The sequence below is a fragment of the Pan paniscus genome, chromosome X (genome assembly GCF_029289425.2).
Source record: "Pan paniscus chromosome X, NHGRI_mPanPan1-v2.0_pri, whole genome shotgun sequence".
NCBI classification, from domain to species: domain Eukaryota; kingdom Metazoa; phylum Chordata; class Mammalia; order Primates; family Hominidae; genus Pan; species Pan paniscus.
Window position 1 is genome coordinate 18,406,476 of NC_073272.2, and position 18,874 is coordinate 18,425,349.

The 18,874-nt window shown below is 43.0% G+C and overlaps 1 protein-coding gene across 6 annotated transcripts in view; it reads right to left on the reverse strand.

Annotated features, from left to right (window-relative positions):
• The window catches only part of CTPS2 (CTP synthase 2), a 123,014-nt gene that overhangs the window by 21,822 nt on the left and 82,318 nt on the right, over positions 1-18,874 (reverse strand). For all 6 annotated transcript variants that reach the window (XM_034950606.3, XM_034950605.4, XM_034950608.2 and 3 more), the window contains 2 exons: positions 10,404-10,459; positions 7,278-7,374 (listed from right to left, as the gene is read on the reverse strand). In XM_034950606.3, coding sequence (XP_034806497.1) covers positions 7,278-7,374; positions 10,404-10,459 — 153 coding nt within the window. The remainder of the gene's footprint in view (positions 1-7,277; positions 7,375-10,403; positions 10,460-18,874) is intronic.

Consider the following 18,874-nt stretch of genomic DNA (forward strand, 5'->3'; position numbering starts at 1 on the left):
ATCTTGGAAATTTTATGTGCGGAAGGTGTCAGAGTGAGCAAAGTCAAGCAAAAATTTTTGAATGGCAAGAAGAATTCCACTTTCCCCAAATCTGCCTGCTTTTTGAAGGCACTTTGTAGATTTATGTTGGTTCAATTTCCCTTGGACTTTAGGCTAACCCTGGGTCTTTCTTTCTTTAGGTGGCTTCAGGCCATTTCCAGCAAGGTCTTCTCCTTTCCCAGGGTAAGTGTCCCCTGGGATAAACCAGCACAATGTCAACCCACTGGGCTACCCTTGGGAACCCAACGAGGACAATTGCTTTTCTAGTCACAGCTTTAAGTTGGGTATTACTCATAGCACCACAAAACTGAGCATTTTTTGAACAAAGTGATTCAGAGCAATGATCCATTCATTCAAATATCCTGTCCCTGGCTATGACTCAAACTAAAGATAATAAAATATAATAAGTTTAAGAGGGGGAAGTAAATATAACTTTAAAGCTTTCAATGAGGTGCTTTATCAAATGATCTAAAATCTAGTATGGAATTCAAAATCACAAATTCCCATCACTTACCAGCAAAGATCCAAAGCTACTACTACAGTAATAAGGAAATGATGATTGAATGCAAATGTCTACTTTCTTAAGGTAATCATTTAAAGCCCTGCTAGAATAGCTATTATTAAAAAAGTCAAAAAACAGCAGATGCTGGCAAGGCTGTGGAGAAAAGAAAACATACTGTTGGTGGGAATGTAAGTTATTTCAGCCACTGTGGAAAGCAGTTTGGAGATTTCTCAAAGAACTTAAACCAGAATTACCATTCAACTCAGTAATCCCATTACTGGGTATATACCCAAAGGAAAATAAATCATTCTACAAAAAAGACACATGCACTTACATGTTCATGGCAGCAGTATTCACAATAGCAAAGCCATGGAATCAACTAGATGCCTATCAACGGTGGAATGGATAAAGAAAATGTGGCACATATATACCATGGAATAGTATGCAGCCATAAAAACGAAACCATGTCCTTTGCAGCAACATGGATGCAGCTGGGGGCCATTATTCTAAACGAATTAACACGGAAACAGAAAACCAAATACTGCATGTTCTCACTTATAAATGGGAGCTAAACATTGGGTACTTATGGACATAAAGATGGGAACAATAGACACTGGGAACTACCAGAGGGAGGAAGGAAAGGGGAGTGCAAGAGTTGAAAAACTATCTGTTGGGTACTCTAGTCAGTACTTGGGTGATGGGATCCATACCCTAAACCTTAGCATCACACAATATAACCATGTAACAAATCTGCACATGGGCCAAGCACAGTAACTCATGCCTGTAATCCCAGCACTCTGGGAGGCCAAGGTGGGCAGATTTCTTGAGCCTAGGAGCTCGAGACCAGCCGGGGCAATATGGTGAAACCCTGTCTGTACAAAAAATACAAAAATTAGCTGGGCGTGGTGGCGTGCACCTGTGGTTCCAGCTACTTGGGAGGCTGAGATGGGAGGATCGCTTCAGCCCAGGAGGTGGAGGTTGCCATGAGCCATGATAATACCACTGCACTCCAGCCTGGGTGACAGGGTGAGACCCTATCTCAAAAACAAAAACAAACAAACAAAAAAAACTGCGCATGTACTCCCTGCATCCAAAATGAAAGTTGAAATTATTAAAAAAAAAAGCTCTGCTATAGAAAATGGTAGCCACTAGCCATATGTAGCTACTTAAATTCATTAACATTAATTCAGCATTTGAAACATGTTCAAAGTTACATGTGGCTAGTGGCTACCATATTGGATAGGGTGGACTAGTTCTATCATTGCAGTGAGTTCTATAGGACAGCTCTGATCCCAGAAAAATCCAGTGAGTTCTATAGGACAGCTCTGATCCCAGAAAAATCCAGTGTAGAAATCCTCTACATCTAAGAAGAAACCTCCTTGAATTAGAGGAATATGCAGGTAAGAAAGCCTGATAAGGGGAATGCCACCTTCTCCCAGGAATGTATTCCCTCAAGAAACGCAGAGAAATCATCCACACTTAGAGAAGAAATTAAGCAATGTAGCTTAAAATTTAAGAGACAATAAATCTTACTGCATAACATCTAGGGACATCTTTGAAAAAAAAAGCAGACAGTAACTGTGCTTTTGTATCACTACAGACAGATGCTGAGCAATGTAATCATGTAATAGCCAGGGACAGACTATGTGAATGAATGGATCATTGCTCTGAATCACTTTATCCAAAAAATCCTCTATGCCAATATGAGGAGAAAGTAAAAAGTTTTTATTTTGATGATGTTCTATCAGTTAGATAAAATTATCTTTAAAATAATGCTGTTGATTGCTTTAAACCAAATTCTGACATTATATAATATTAATCTCAAGCTTTGTTGTTCCTCTCAGAACCCTTCAGGAACAGTGGAGATTCGTGGATATGTTTCCAAGGGGTATCTAAGATCAAAATCTTCTGGGGAATTTTCCTTAATAACTGCTTGCAGTCCGCTTTTAAAAACTGCAAGGTTTTATAGCAGCTCTCATTTCCTTTTCAATCCACATGAAATTTGAAAGCCCCAATGGGAATCTAAATCCTTATGATGAAAGAACCTTCTAAGTATTTGATGACTATAATGACAACCAGAAGAATTAAAAGTGAATAAGTACTTAAACAAAGTAAACAAATAGTAATTTGCTTAAGAAATTTTCTGCCTTCTCACATGCTAGGAAGATTTAAGAGGCTTCAATACCAACAGCGATCCATACTTTAATTCTAAATGATGGGCATTTCCATCAGAAAGACTCCTGGAAATGCGTACTTACTATTCTAATTCAAAACTCTAGGCATGAATTGATCATCTTAAGTAGAACGTGAAAACAAGAGAAACAATGAAATCCCACAGCAGTGGTGGCAGAAGGAGGTAACCAACTGGGTTTGCTCTTGCTGCAAAGGACTAGCTGGATGGCCCTGGGCATGTCATTTAACCTCTTTGCACTCCGGTGTCCTCTGTAAAGTGGGAATAGCATCATCTGCTTTGTTAGTTACATAAGGTATGCAAAGTCCCTAGCAAGAGGTCTAGTGACAAGCATCCAGTAAGTGCACACTGAATGTCCATTGCTTTCCTTCTTTCAGGTCTAGGTAAAATGCTACAACGTTCAAAGGAGCCTTCTTGGACTTCAATTCTCCCCTCTGCTCGGGACTCTGGAAGTACTTGAACAGATTAGAGACAAAAAGGAAAAGAGACAGAGAAAAGGCATTTGAAATGGAGAATAGTGATATGAGCTAAGACGGAGAAAGAAGAGGGAGGTTAGAAGACGCACAGGCAATCCAATTTATCTGGAGCCTAAAGCATATAGGCTGGAAATGCAGGTTCTGGAACATCACGGTACCATTTTTACAGCATCCTGCACACCCTTAGTACTCAATATATGAGAGTGGTTTATCCAACAAATTAGTGTCACACACTGCAGAGTTCTGTTCTTGTTAGGAGGTATTGGAGAAGGGATGGCTTGGAAGCAGGAAGGAGATTGAGGACAAGTGTGAGCTGGAGTTGGCATGCACTGGGACTAGTGTTCTAGGGATGGCAGTGCAATTCTAAACACCAGCTTTCTTTCCAGAGGCAGAATCTGCAGGACTTGACAACTCACTGCTAGTTGGGATCTGAAGGGGAAGAAGAGCTAATATGTGAAATTTCTAGCCTGATAGTCTAGGAGAATGGTTCTCCACCAAATGTGCCCCCCAGGGACTTGCCTTTTTTTTTTTTTTAAGATAGGGTCTTGTTCTGTCACCCAGGCTGGAGTGCAGTGGCATGATCATGGCTCACTGCAGCCTCAACTTCCCAGGCTCAACCTCCTACCTCAGCCTCCTGAGTAGCTGGGACCACAGGCACGAACCACCATGCCCAGCTAATTATTTAGTTTTTTGTAGAGACAGGATCTCACTATGTTGCCCACGCTGGTCTCGAACTTCTGGCTTCAAGTGATCTTCCGACCTTCGCCTCCCAAAGCGTTGGGATTACAGGCGTGAGCCACTGCACCTGGCTCTCCAGGAGCATTTGATGATGTCTGGAGATATTTTGGGTTGTCACAACGTGGGAGGTAGGGATGATAGTGGCAGTGAGTAGAGGCTAGGAATGCTGCCAAACACTCTACAACAGGGGTGTCCAATCTTTTGGCTTCCCTGGGCCACACTAGAAGAAGATGAATTGTTTTGGACCATACATAAAATACACTAACACTAATGATAGCTGATGAGCTTAAAAAAAAATTGCAAAAAAATCTCATAATGTTTTAAGAAAGTTTACGAAATTGTGTTGGGCCACATTCAAATCCATCCTGGGCTGCATGCAGCCCACGGACTGTGGGTTGGACAAGCTCGCTATACAGTGCACAGGACAGCCTCCACGACAAAGAATTATTCCACTCCAAATGTCAATCAATAGTGGCAAGGCTGAGAAACCCTGGACAAGGATATTGATGATATCTTAACAGAAACAGGAGAATGAACTAATTGGGAGAGCATGTAAATTTAGTTTTAAATAAGTTGAGATGGAAGTGGCAACACAACATCCAAATACACAAACAGGTCAAGGAGGCACGTGAAAATGTTAAATTCAAGTTAGTTAAATGAAGTGTATATGTGTGAGTCTAGCCCAGGAGTTAGCAAATGTTTCTGTAAAGGGCCAATATTCTATAAAAGGTAAATATTTCAGGCTTTGTGAGCCATAAGGTCTCTTTCTTAACTACTCATCTCTGCCATGGTAGCATAAAAAACAGCCATGGGCCAGGTGCAGTTGCTCATGCCTGTAATCTCAGCACTTTGGGAGGCTGAGGAGGGAAGAGGCCTTGAGCCCAGGTGATACCAGCCTGAGCAACATGGCAAAACCCTGCCGCTACAAAAAAAAATTTAAAAATTGGCTGCGCATGGTGGCTCATGCCTGTAATCCCAGCACTTTGGGAGGCTGAGGAGGGAAGAGGCCTTGAGCCCAGGTGAGACCAGCCTGAGCAACATGGCAAAACCCTGCCGCTACAAAAAAAATTTAAAAATTGGCTGCGCGTCGTGGCTCATGCCTGTAATCCCAGCACTTTGGGAGGCCAAGGCAGGCGGATCACGAGGTCAGGAGTTAAAGACCAGCCTGGCCAACATAGTGAAACCCCGTCTCTACTAAAAAATACAAAAATTAGCCGGGCATGGTGGAACATGCCTGTAGTCCCAGCTACTCGGGAGGGTGAGGCAGGAGAATTGCTTGAACCTGAGAGGTGGTGGTTACAGTGAGCCAAGATCGCGCCACTGCGCTCCAGCTTGGGCAACAGAGTAAGCCTTCATCTCAAAAAAAAAAAAAGTAGCCAGGCAGGGTGATGCACACCTGCAGTCCCAGCTCCTTGGGAGGCTGAGGTGGGAGGATTACTTGTGCCCAAGAGGTCAAGGCTGCAGTAAGCCATGATCATGGCACTGCACTCCAGCCTGGGTGACAGAGCTAGACCCTGTCTCAAAAAAAATAAAAATTAAAAGCAGCCATAGACAAGACATAAATGAATGAGTGTTGCTGTTGTCGGAGCTCAGAAAATACTACCCTAAAGTAGTTTTAACTGAAGGTGACTGGGAAGACCTCCAAAGCAAGAAGGTCACTGTGATGTTTCCCCCGCCTTTCCATGTGAAAGCTGGCTATAAATAAATTATCTGACCTACCTTTCCTGAAAGTAGGTCATAAGACCCTCATTCCAGATGAGTCCTGCTCTAGACCTGGGGGAATGGGATGCTACACAGAAAGGCCAAGAAGAATCTGAGCAGACAGGCCTTTCTGGGTTTCCCTGTCAGTCTATTACCATTAGAGTATGCCCTTTTGCCCAATCACATTGCTACATGGCTGTCCACTGTTCATCAAACCTAAGCATACAAATGAAGTTTTCCCCAAGTCTTTGGGTCTTCATTCCTGAAGACTAAAGTGTCACATAAAACTTTGATTAAATAAATTTGTTATGCTTTTCTCTTGTCAACCTGTCTTGTTATAGGGTTGTTGGTCACGACCCTTATGATGGGTAAGAAGGTCACAGATAACACCTTTCTACCCCTAAACTGTGTTCCAATAAAACTTTATTTATGGATGCAAATTTGAATGGCATACACTTTTCACATGTCACAGACAGTATTCTTTTTTAAATTTTTTTAACCATTAAAAAATGTAAAAATCATTCTCAGCTCATAAGCTGGCTGTAAACAGCAGGCTGGACGTGGTGCACAGGCAGTAGTTTGCCAACCCCTGGGCTAGAACATCAAGACAAAGAGCTGAGACCAGCTGTGACCATGAGCTTACCATGTCCTTGCAAAGCTGACTGAGAAGAACACTGCCTTCTGTCTCATCAATAGTAAATGTGTAGTTTGTGCCTATGTGCTCACGGGTGTTCCAGCCTGGTTACTAACAACAACTTCAGTGTTCTTCCTCAATTCTGATGCCTTTATTTCTGTTCTGTTTGCTCTTAAAAACAACTCTGGGGGCAGTGATTAGTGTTCAGAAGTTAAATGACTGACCCGTGCTTGACCACCCAGCACAGTGGAGAAAGGCAGGAGAGGAGCCAGGTCCCTCAAGCAACAGAAATCAACATCAGTCACCAAAAATGAGGTGGCACTTGGCTATTCTTTCTCAAAAGAGGAGAGCAGGCAGGGTGCCACTCAACAGTGCCACTCTGCCTTTCCCAGAGCACCTAACCTAGAGGCTGGCACAAAGAAGTAGCCTCAGAAAGAGAGGAGTTGGTAAGGAAGCATACTACTTGTAGAACTGGTAGACTTGGAATAATACATCATTTTATGGTGGAGTCAGACTAATAGGCTCCAAAATGATCAGGATTATAAGCAGTCTGTTTTTCTGAGACAAAGTCTCACTCTGTCACCCAGGCTGGAGTGCAGTGACGCGATCTCGGCTCACTGCAACCTCCACATCCTGGGTTCAAGCGACTCTCCTGCCTCAGTCTCCTGAGTAGCTGGGACTACAGGTGCACGCCACCACGCCTGGCTAATTTTTGTATTTTTAGTAGAGATGGGGTTTCACCATGTTGGCCAACCTGGTCTCGAACTCCTGACCTCAGGTGATTCGCCAACCTCAGCCTCCCAAAGTGCTGGGATTACAGGCGTGAGCCACCATGCCCAGCCAGCAGTCTGTTTTTTTCATGTACTTTGTAGTTACATATTTGTTTCAAAGGAGAGAAGAAAAGAAAGAATGCAAAAAAACTGGGTCTCAAATTAGTCTGTGGTCCACAAAAAGGCAAGTTATTGGAAGGTTTTCAAAAATGAAGAGCCCACTTACTTGCCAGTTCAATGATTTCCATCCTGTCTCCATCAACATCCTGACCTACAAAACTTAAGTCATTCTGCTCAAATTGTTTGATCAGGTTAGGGTTTACCTGCAAAACAAGAAATTAAGTGTTTATGGGCCACAGTGCAATACCAGCTGCCATACCAGGTCCTTCATCAGTTGGGTGGGTTTTCCATTTCAGTGATCCTCTAACTAGTAGTTAATGTCTATATTCAATGCTCAAAGCCAAATTTAACCTCATGATGAACCTCAGATATAAAATGTAACCACAGCACCTAAATCTAGGAGGTGCCTTCTATTACCCAAAGGTGAGATTCAAAAAGTAGGCCCTGTAACCCAGACATTCTGACCTGGAACCTTGAGACTAGTTATTTATAGCCATTTCCATGTTTGCTTCTTCCCTTGAGTTATGTGTACTTACCTATCTCTCCCCGAATCACAAATTTGCTTGAAGATTAAAACTATCCTATTTCCCTTGTGACTAACCCCAATGCTTTCTTTACATGCAGTTACATAAAAGCTCTAAAGAGAAGCTTGGAGCAAGTTTTCTACTAAAATATCCTAATAGATGGCAACTTGATGACCTGGCTTGTGGCCCTTTCTGGCCCCATCTCACCTTAGCCCTTTCCCAAACCTAAGGACTCCTTTTCAGCCTCTCCTTCAGTGAAAGTGCTTCCCTGTCTAAAATTAAGGTGGAGTCTCACCTATTCTTTGCAATCTTAACCTCAGAGCTTTTATTCTACATTTTAAAATTATACCAGTTCTCGTATTGTCATTATTTTTCCTTCCTTAACAGCTTTAAGACATAATTCACATACCATACAATTCACCCATTTGAAATACACAAATGATTTTTCGTATATTCAGAGGTGTACAACCATTACCACAACCAACTGAAAAACAAACCCTGTACCCTTTAACCTCATCCCCCAACCCCCCATCACCCTGACCCGATCCCCTGGCAATCACTAATCTATATCCCACATCTATAGCTTTGCCTATTCTGGTCATTTTATATTAATAGAATCATGCAATATGTGGGCTTCTGTATCTGGCTTCTTTCACTCAGCATGATGTTTTCAAGGTTTATCTATGTTGTAGCATAAATCAGTACTTCATTTCCTTCTATGACTGAATAATACTCCATTGAATGAATACACCACATTTTGCTTATCTATTCGCCAGTTGGTAGACATTTGAGTTGTTTCTGCCTTTTTGGCTGTTATGAATATTACTGCTATGATCATTCAGATAAAAGTTTTTGTGTGGACATACATTTTCATTTCTCTTGGGTATATATCTAGGAGTGGAACTGCTAGGTCATATGGTAATTCTTATGTCTAACTTTTTGAAAAACTTCCAGATGGTTTTCCAAAGGGGCTGCAATATATTCCATTCCAACCAGCAATGCATGAAGGTTCCAGTTACCCCACATCCTCTCCACTACTTGTTATTATTGTCTGTGCTTGATTATAGCCAGCTTAGTGGGTGTGAAGTGGTATCTTTTTGTGGTTTCAATACGCATTTCCCTGATCACTAATGATTGTTGGGCATCTTTTCATGTGCTTATTAGTCATTTGTACATCTTCTTTGAAGAAATATCTATTCATATCATTTGCAATTATTCATTATTGAGTTGTAAGAGCTCTTCATATATTTTAGATACAAGTCCCTTATCCAATACAGGATTTAATCTGTAATTATTATGTTATCTTATTTTTTGTCCTCTCCATTAGAATGTAAGCTCCCTAACAAGAGGGAGACCATGTCTGTCTTTCCCCTTTCCATCTCCAATGCATACGAGATGCAAAATAGGTGTGAATGAATGAATGGCTACGCTATTGCGTATGTACCAGTTCTTGCACCTTCTCATTGCCACTTAGCCAAAGCAGCTCAATAATTTTTATCCCACCAGTTGGGCCCGTTCCCAATGGAAATAAGACCAAAAATGTCCTACATGTACCAAATTATGTTCCTTGGTCATAGTGACACTGTTCATTGCCTACTTGGCATTGATTCCCACGAGTCCTCCTTCAAAACAGAGCCCTAGGCTTGTCCTGGTATCCACTCCACCCCTATATGAACCAGGAAACTCCATCTGTCCCATTCCAGAAACTGGTTCTAACTGGTCTAAGCCAAACATAATAAACCCAGCCCTCTTGGAAGATGAACATTGCAAGAACCCAGGTTTAAGCCCACTGATGTTCAGCATTGCCCTGAAAAATGGCTACTAGTTCACAGGTGGGCAGGTAATCTAAGTTGATTTCCCTGTCTGGAGAGATGCCTCTTGTCCCAGATGCTGCTGGCAGCCACCTGGGAACTATAAGGGAGACCAGCTAAAGGATGAAGCAGACACACAGACAAGGGTAGGGCTGAGATAACCACAGAGACAACAGGAGCCCTGGTTGTGCCATGCCTGGAGGCTGTCCAGCCTCTGGACAACCTGGTGCCTGAGATAACAAATTTCCTTAATGTTTAGGGTGATTTGAGTGACAACAAGCAGGGATTTCTGTTCTTCACAGTCAAATGCATCGTAATTGACACACTCATTAATCCTGGCATAGACAATCTACATTTCGAGAAATCTATGTTTCTCATGTGGCAACCTCAACAATTAACTCCTTTTAGTCATGTGACGCTAAGCCTCAAGCTTAATGTAAATTTCCAAAGAGGTTCTCAAACCAATCACCCCCTGATACCCAGGGATGCACCCCCATCCCAAAAGGCACTTGGTTCCTTCTCAGAAGATTCAAGTCCTCTTTTCCACAAAATTGGCAAAATAAAGGGTGGGGGCTAAGGATAAGAAATGATGGCCTTATCATGATCTAGAAGATGGCAGTTAGAGTAACAAAGGGCATTGATAGGCCCCATGTGCAGGTACATAAAGATTTTGCCTTTGGAAAGCCAAAAACATGAGAGCCTCCACCCCCCACTCCCCACCCCTGTCCCCTCGCCGCCCATCTCCTCTGGAAGTGGGAGACTGTGGGAAATTTGGTCCTCTCTGAGCCCTGTGAATACCACCAGGCTGGACACCTTTTCCAGAGGCTCAGCTTGTAATCACTGGGTTCCTCACACTAAGCATCCATATTCCCCAGTAATTCAGCATGAAAGCCGTACCTCGAACCGATGTCTGTGTCTTTCTTCTACAAAAGGAACATCACCATAAAGTTTCCCTGTAAAGATACAAGAGTGAGATTAATATTAGAGTAAGCAGCTTCACAAGCACATCCATGATGCTTTGTGGAGGCAGGTGCCTGGATCACTATCTATCTATCAGAGGACTAAAAATGAACTAATAGACTCCATATAGTCATCTAGATTTTCTTCTTTTCTAATAGAAGATGGCGATAGCTTCTTTGAAAACCTGAAGCAATTCTCAAGTAAGCCATCACCATTGCATAAAAGGAAGCCAGATGCTACACAAGTCCACCACAGAATCCAGCAGATCTGCCCTCCTTATATACGCCTGCCTGCAGGACCAAGAGACGGCCATGTCTGCACTATCGCTTCAGTGCAGATTTGTAATGAGCCTCATTTACAAAGGAAGAAAACAAAACTGGGGGCAGGGAAGAGACTTGCCCAAAGCCCTGCCTTGCTGGGCAGCGGAGCCTGTTCTTGAGCCCAGGCTTCCTCACACCTGGCCCAATGCTTTCTCCACTCCACCAGCTGCCTCCAGATTTTCACACCGTACTGGCCACATTCAAAATGTACCCCACCTTAAAAATGTACCTATCCTATGATCCTACAGTTGGACTTCTCAGAATTTATCCCAGAAAATAGAAATGAGGACAAAGACTTAACCACAAAGACGTGCACTGCTGAATTATTTAATAGCAAATAATTGGAAGCAAGCTGAGCATCAAGAATAGACAAACTGGTGGATTAAATGATAGCACATCTATGCCAACAGCTCTTAACCAGGGGTGTGTGGCTGAGAATCATCTGGGGAGCTGCGTAAACATGCCTACGTAGCTGAGGCACTGCAGCTAAGCACAGCACCCTGGGCATGACCAGTGTGGCGATGGGCACGGCGATCAACGAGCTGCCTAGTGACTTCATTGTCAGGTGAATAGGAGTCGGATCCATCACCAAACACCTCTCAAGAATGCCCCCATTGGGAACATCACACACCGGGGCTTGTCGGGGGGTAGGGGGTTGGGGGAGGGATAGCATTAGGAGAATACCTAATGTAAATGATGAGTTCATGGGTGCAGCAAACCAACATGGCACATGCATACCTATGTAACAAACCTGCACATTGTGTACATGTACCCTAGAACTTAAAGTATAATAATAATAATAATAAAAAGAATGCCCCTACTGGAGCATGTGGAGAAGCAGGATGGTCCAGGGACCAAGTGGGCTCCAGCACTGGAGCAGTCTGAGAGGACCAGAGACTCTTCCTACAGCACCAGCCCTCAAAACGCAGATCCCAGGTACACAGCCAAGGGTTAAGAAGATAACAGTGCTGGAAGTCATGCTGAAACTCCAACAGAATCGGAAGCCATGCTCAGTTCAACAGGCAGGGAATTATCAGACTCTCAAAGACATCATGAGGCTGGAACAGGATGTTTCAACCAAGAAAAACCAAATAAATGCTTTCTTTGCGTCTTGTTTGAGCTTTTGACTTGGATCAAGCAAACACAAATGGGTTGTATTCTCATATAACTTTGTACGATCAATGATCACAGCTGAACTTCTATTTGCAATTCTGTCCATATAGACTGAGCTCCCTGGTGACGATATGAATGATAGTGAATATTTAAGGTATGTATTTTAGAAAAAAGGGGAATAGTGGGGGCAGGGAGTTCCTTTGAGAGAATGCCAACATACCACTGGCAGGGGTCATTCAGGACAGCCTAAACTAAAACAACTGCTTCATAAAAATTAAAATAAAAATGGGAAATAAAGCACAATAACATACAGTTAGAAAACACAGAAGCATCAGGAAGGCCGGGCGCGGTGGCTCACACCTGTAATCCCAGCACTTTGGGAAGCTGAGAGGGGGAGGATCACTTAAGGTCAGGAGTTCAAGACCAGCCTGGCCAACATGGTGAAACCCCATCTCTACTAAACAAAAATTAGCCCAGCGTGGTGGTGCACACCTGTAATCCCAGCTACTCAGGAGGCTGGGGCACGAGAATCACTTGAACCTGGAAGGCGGAGGTTGCAGTAAGCCAGGATGTCACCACTGCACTCCAACCTGCCAACCTTGGTGACAGAGCGAGATGCTGTCTCAAAAAAAAAAAAAAGAAAGAAAAAGAAAAAGAAAGAAAACATAGAAGCATCAGGAAGTTGCCTCAGAGGATACTAAGTGTCCTATGACCTCTGACTTTGACATTGATCTTTTCCTCCTATAGTCCAAAATTTCTTTTCTGTTCCCTTCATTACAATAGGTGATTTGTAAATCCAATACTAGAGTCTGCCAACATTTCTCGAGATGATGGGGAAAATGGCACAAATCTCCAAATTAGGATATAAGGAATCGTATCTTCGAGTCAAGGGGACTAGCAGGATATCATGAGAATGTTTGAAACTGCATGGTTTCTGACTGCTGCCTGGCTTAAGGCAGACTCTGTATTTGCTAAGATATCTCAGAGGTGACAGAAAGGGGTAGGGGAGTGTAGTGACTCTGAAGTCAGACTTCCTGGCTTTAAATTCCACTGTACTATTTAACGGATGTGTGGCTTGGGCATATTATTTAACCTCTCTACCTCAGTTTCCTCATCTATAAAATAGGGATTATGATAGTTCCTACTTCATAGAGTTGTAAGGATTAAATAAATCAAAGTATGGGAAGCACTGAGAACAGAAAGCGAACCATTTCAGTGATTGATATTGTTATCTCCAGACAATAAAATCCAAATGAATGGAACTAGAACATAAGCTATACGAGGTAACAGACAAAATAGGGACCTGACCCTTCAATTATTTTTTAAAATCTTTTATTTTAAATTTTTGTTGGTACATAGTAGGTATATATATTTAGGGGGTACATGAGATGTTTTGATACAGGCATACAATGTGTAATAATCACATGGTGGTGAATGGGGTATCCATCCCCTCAAGCATTTATCCTTTCAGTTACAAACGATCCAATTACTCTCTCTTAGAGTTATTTTTAAATGTACAATTAAATTATTACTGACTATAGTCACCCTGTTGTGCTATCAAATAGTAGGTCTTATTCATTCTTTCTACTTTTTGAACCCATTAACAATCCCCACCTCCCTACCAGCCCCCCACTACCCTTCCCAGCCCCTGGCAACCATCCTTCTGCTATCTCCATGGGTTCAATTGTTTTGGTTTTTAGATCCCACAAATAAGTGAGAACATGCGATGTTTGTCTTTCTGTGCCTGGCTTGTTTCACTTAACGTAATGATCTCCAGTTCCATCTGTGCTGTGCAAATGACAGGATCTCATTCTTTGCTATGGCTGAATAGTACTCCATTGTGTATAAGTACATTTTCTTTATCCATTCATCTGTTGATGGACACTTAGGTCGCTTCTAAATCTTGGCTACTGTGACTGGTGCTGCAATAAACATGGGACTGCGATATCTCTTTGATATACTGACTTCCTTCCTTTCGGGTATATTCCCAGCAGTCATCCCCTCAATTCTTTTTTTTTTTTTTTTTCTGAGACAGAGTCCCACTCCGTCGCCAGGCTGGAGTGCAATGGTGCAATCTCAGCTCACTGCAACCTCCGCCTCCCGGGTTCAAGCAATTCTCCTGCCTCAGCCTCCCGAGTAGCTGGGACTACAGGTGTGTGCCACCATGCCTGGCTAATTTTTTGTATTTTTAGTAGAGCGGGGTTTCACCGTGTTAGCCAGGATGGTCTCTATCTCCTGACCTCGTGATCCACCCGCCTTAGGATTACAGGCGTGAGCCACCGCGCCTGGCCCATCCCCTCAATTCTTAAGACCAGCACCTAGCAGATAAGCAGGTACTGAATAACGAATTGTTGAATGAAATCAACATACAACAGATACGATATACAATGAAACATGTTTTCAGAACTTTGGAAATTCTATTTTATGCATTCAAAATCTTTCTTCATTGCTTACAAATCTATCAGAAATGAATTTATAAAATTAATCCATTGCTATACCTGTGAAAAAGGAAAAATTAAAATTTCCTTAAAAACTCTATGTTGAGAATCAGTTCAGAATGCTACCAATGAAATTCTATTTGAGAACATCCCGAAAACAAAATAAAACTAAGAATACTCATTCTGGAGCCCGGGTACCCCAGTACCATCGATTCTGATTTGATTACTCTCAGGAGAGTGTCTGGCCACGTGGGTTTTAAAAATGCACCACAAGTCACCTTGACATGCATTTCTGGTTAGAATCAACTAATCTACACCATCATTGAAAGTGCAGTATAAGAACATTCCACGACAAGGCAAAATGCTAGATACTGTTGAATGTAAAATCTAGGAGTAGAGTCAGAAACTGAGAGGTATACACACCACGTTCCTAAGAGCAGTCCTCTGTCACAGGTGCCATGAAATGATCCTAGGAATGGGGGGAAATCTCAACAACAAAGTGACTCAGTCTTTCTTTCTGTCCTAGTCTTTTTAGAGACAAAATAAAATGTTCACTTAAGAAGTAAATGTCAGCAAAGCTTTAGAGAAAGAAAACCAACAAAAGTCTTAGGACCTATAAAGCACTCCCAATGCAGGCAGAAAGACACCAAAAATGTGGATAAAAGGGTTATCAGAAACAAAAACCGCCTTTCCAAATTATACCATCTCTTTCTCTAATTTGCTACTGGGTAAGATACTGCCTCATACATAATATATTTTTACCTGTTTAATGGTCCTGCCCATGCCTACCCTCATGTGAGTAATCCTAGCAACTGAACTTAATTTTTTCCTTTGTCTTTTTGAGAGCCAAAATATCCCCCCAAAAAAGCTACACAAGTTAAAAGGTGGAAGCAACCCAAATGTTCACTGAGGGATGAATGGATAAACAAAATGTGCATATCCATCCACACAATGGAATATATTATTCTGCATTCGAAAGGAAGGAAATCCTGTCCCATGCTACAATATGGATGAACCTTGAAGACAATATGTTAAGTGAAATAAGCCACTCATAAAAGGACAAATACTGTATGATTCTACTTCAAGGAGGTATCGATAAAATGAGAGAGTTCCCTGACCCCCCTCACAGGACGTGCAACAGAGGTATGGCTCATCTGTTCAGCCACTGTGTGCACTCAAATCCCTTATGGGAGGGGGAGCACACAGACGGGCAGGTGCAGGATCCAGGGCGAACACTTTTGGGCTCCGGCCACACAGTAGTGTCTAGGAGTGGGTGCCTGTGACTCCGGAAACTCCACTGGGCTTGCTACAGTGCTCTTTTAGCTCTGCCGTCCATAGATGGCTTAAGTGTTAACCAGCTCAGTGCCTTCTTGGTACCTGGGTTCTTGTCCGGAATTCAGAAAGAATCAGGTCACACATGGGCTTGAAGGATGGTGAATGCGGGGATTTTATTGAGTGGTGGAGGTGGCTCTCAGTGGGATGGATGGGGAGGAGGAAAGGAGATGGAATGCGAAGATGATCTTCCCCTGGAGTTTGGCCGTCCAGCGGCCAATCTCCTCTCCAATGGTCCCCAGCCGGACTCCTCTCCATGTTCAGATGCTCCTTCTCTTCTCTCCTTCTCTGCCACACCACTCTTCTGCTCATGGAGCCTGGGGTTTGGGGTTTATATAGTACAGGATAGGGGGCATGGCGGGCCAAAAGGCAACATTTGGGGGTGAAAACAGGAATGCTTGTTCTTATTTAGGGCCACAGGTTTCCAGGCTTGAGGGTCGGGCCTTTGCCAGAGAATCGCCCTCTTCTGCCCAGTATTTCCCGGTCTCCTGTCCATATCATCTAGAGTAGTCAAACCCAAAGAGGCAGAAAATAGAGGCCAGGCATGGTGGCTCATGCCTGTAATCCCAGCACTTTGGGAGACCAAGGGGGGCAGATCACTTGAGGTCAGGAGATCGAGACCAGGCTGGCCAACATGGTGAAACTCCATCTCTACTAAATATACAAAAATTAGCTGGGCGTGGTGGTGGACACCTGTAATCCCAGCTACTCAGGAGGCTGAGGCAGGAGAATCGCTTGAACCTGGAGGCAGAGGTTGCACTGAGCCAAGATCATGCCACTGCACTCCAATCTGGGCAACAAAGTGAGACTCTGTCTCAAAAAAAAGAAAGAAAGAAAATAGAATGGTGGTTGCCAGGGGCCAGGGGAAGGGGGAGTTGCTGTTTAATGGGTATAGTTTCTAGTTTTGCAAGATGAGAAGAGTTCTGGAGACTGTACAACAATGCAATGTACTCAACACAATTGAACTGTACACTAGGAAATGGTTAAGATGGTACATTTTATGTTATGTATATTTTACCACAATTAAAAATTTTTAAAATAAAAAACAAAAATTATCCAGCCCCACTCTTGTCCATGATGCCCTCTTGCTCTGACTCACCCTTTATTCAAACCTCCCACTCCCACCCTTTGCAACCTGGCTTTTGTTCCTGTGACTTTACAGAACTGCTCTCTAAAATCCAGCAGGTCTGTCTTCAGCTGCCACCCTTCCCCTTCTGTGACCTCTGCTCCTCCAGGCACTTTTTGCCCCATCTACCTGTTCGTCATCCTCAACTGGGGACCCCTGCCCAAGACTGTACCCTCTTTTCTTCTCCCACATTCGCTCCCCTGGAAGCTATCACCCACATAGCTGTCCACTCCCATTCTATACCTTCTGATCCTTATCTTTCCCCCGGTGCCATATCTCCTATTTCCAGGGGGCTAAAGGCAATCACCCATAGCATCTAATACATTGGTGCAAAAGTAACTGCAGTTTTTGCCATTACTTTCGACGGCAAAAACCGCAATTACTTTTGCACCAACTTAATAAAAAAGTAAAACCACTACCTGCTGGGCTTCATTACCTCTTTTCTTGGTAGAATTGCCTTGCTTTTACACAAATGTCCTTTTTGCACCAGTGTCTTAATTTACTTCACTTTTAAGACTACCTGCAACCATGCCTTCTGCTAATTAGGCATTTTAAGGACCAGAGCCCTCTCGTATGTGCAAGAATTTGCTGATGCTTATCTAATTCAGTGCTTATCTAATTCAAAGATCCTAAGAGGCTGCCCAGGGTGCAGATATTTGTTGTATTTCACTTGCAGAGTGCTGGCAAACACACAATATTTTAAAAATGTAAATAAGTTGCCAACATTTAAACGTCAGGAGATTTTACATAAAACTCCAGATTTCCAGATTCTCTTGAAAATTTAGAAGACTGGCAGCAGTGAATCCACAGTTCTTGATACAACTACCAGCTGTGGAAGTCACTTCTTTGATGGGGCACATGCTTGCTGATTTGCCACAGTCCCTACCACTCCTTACTGCCTCTCTAACTCTAAGGCTCAGTGTAGCTGCTGCTGATTGTTGAGCTTAAGCTGTGGCATTTCTCACACCTGCCTGTCTGCATGCCCTACTGGCCTAGATGCTCAATGCAAAACTGACTCAGTGCTTGTGTCTATCCTTAAGCTAAACCCGCGGTTTCAGACTGGCTTTCAGAAGAGGCCTGGGGTAGGGTCTTCGCTTTCTGCACCCCCTGCTCTCCACCCACCAGACACCCCTGAAACCTGCAAAACCTTTTCTCAGGATTCTCAGTGAGGGCAGCATCCAGCTCTGGGAGCTGTTTGGGTTTTTCTGCCTCTTCTTTGATTAAGGTCCAGCCGTTTGGTACAGTGAGGTGGTCAAAGAGTCAGCTCAATGACTGTCTAACAAGTGACCTGGATGAGTGACTTAACTTTGCTAAGATTCCTTTCTTTTGTGCAAAATGGTGGCTGGGTCCTAGGGGTGATGAGAGCAATGTCTTAATTACTGGTGTGCAGAAAGCACCGAGTTGCAGCCAGCCACAGCTGGCTCCTTTATTTCTCCTTTACTTTCTCCTATATTTCTCCTTTATTTCTTACTTTTGAATTTTAGAATGTCATTTCTCCAATTTTTATAAAATATTTCATTTCTTTTAGTATCTAAACTCCTCCCCCTTCCCTAATTTTATCTTCCTAATCTGCTTTTATCTCAATTTTTTAGTATAATACATCTGAGTTGAAAAATGCTTCTTTGCTTTTAACTCTATATTATAGCATTACATTCTTTTTCACCACTTTTTTTGTTGTTTTTGTTTTGTTTTTTAAAACGGAGTCTCACTCTGTCGCCCAGGCTGGAGTGCAGTGGTGTGATCTCGGCTCACTGCAACCTCCACTTCCTGGGTTCAAGTGATTCTCCTGCCTCAGTCTCTCAAGTAGCTGGGATTACAGGCATGCGCCACCACGCCTGGCTAATTTTTGTAGTTTTAGTAGAGACGGGGTTTCTCCATGTTGGCCAGGCTGGTCTCAAACTCCTGACCTCAAGTGATTCACCCACCTCGGCCTCCCAAAGTGCTGGGATTACAGACGTAAGCCACCACACCCCACCTTTCATCACTTTCCATTTAGTATTCTTACCTCATTCTTGGCATCTCTTTTCTTAGATCTTATGCATTGGCAAGTGGGGAGCTAGCAGCCAAGAAAGACAGAAT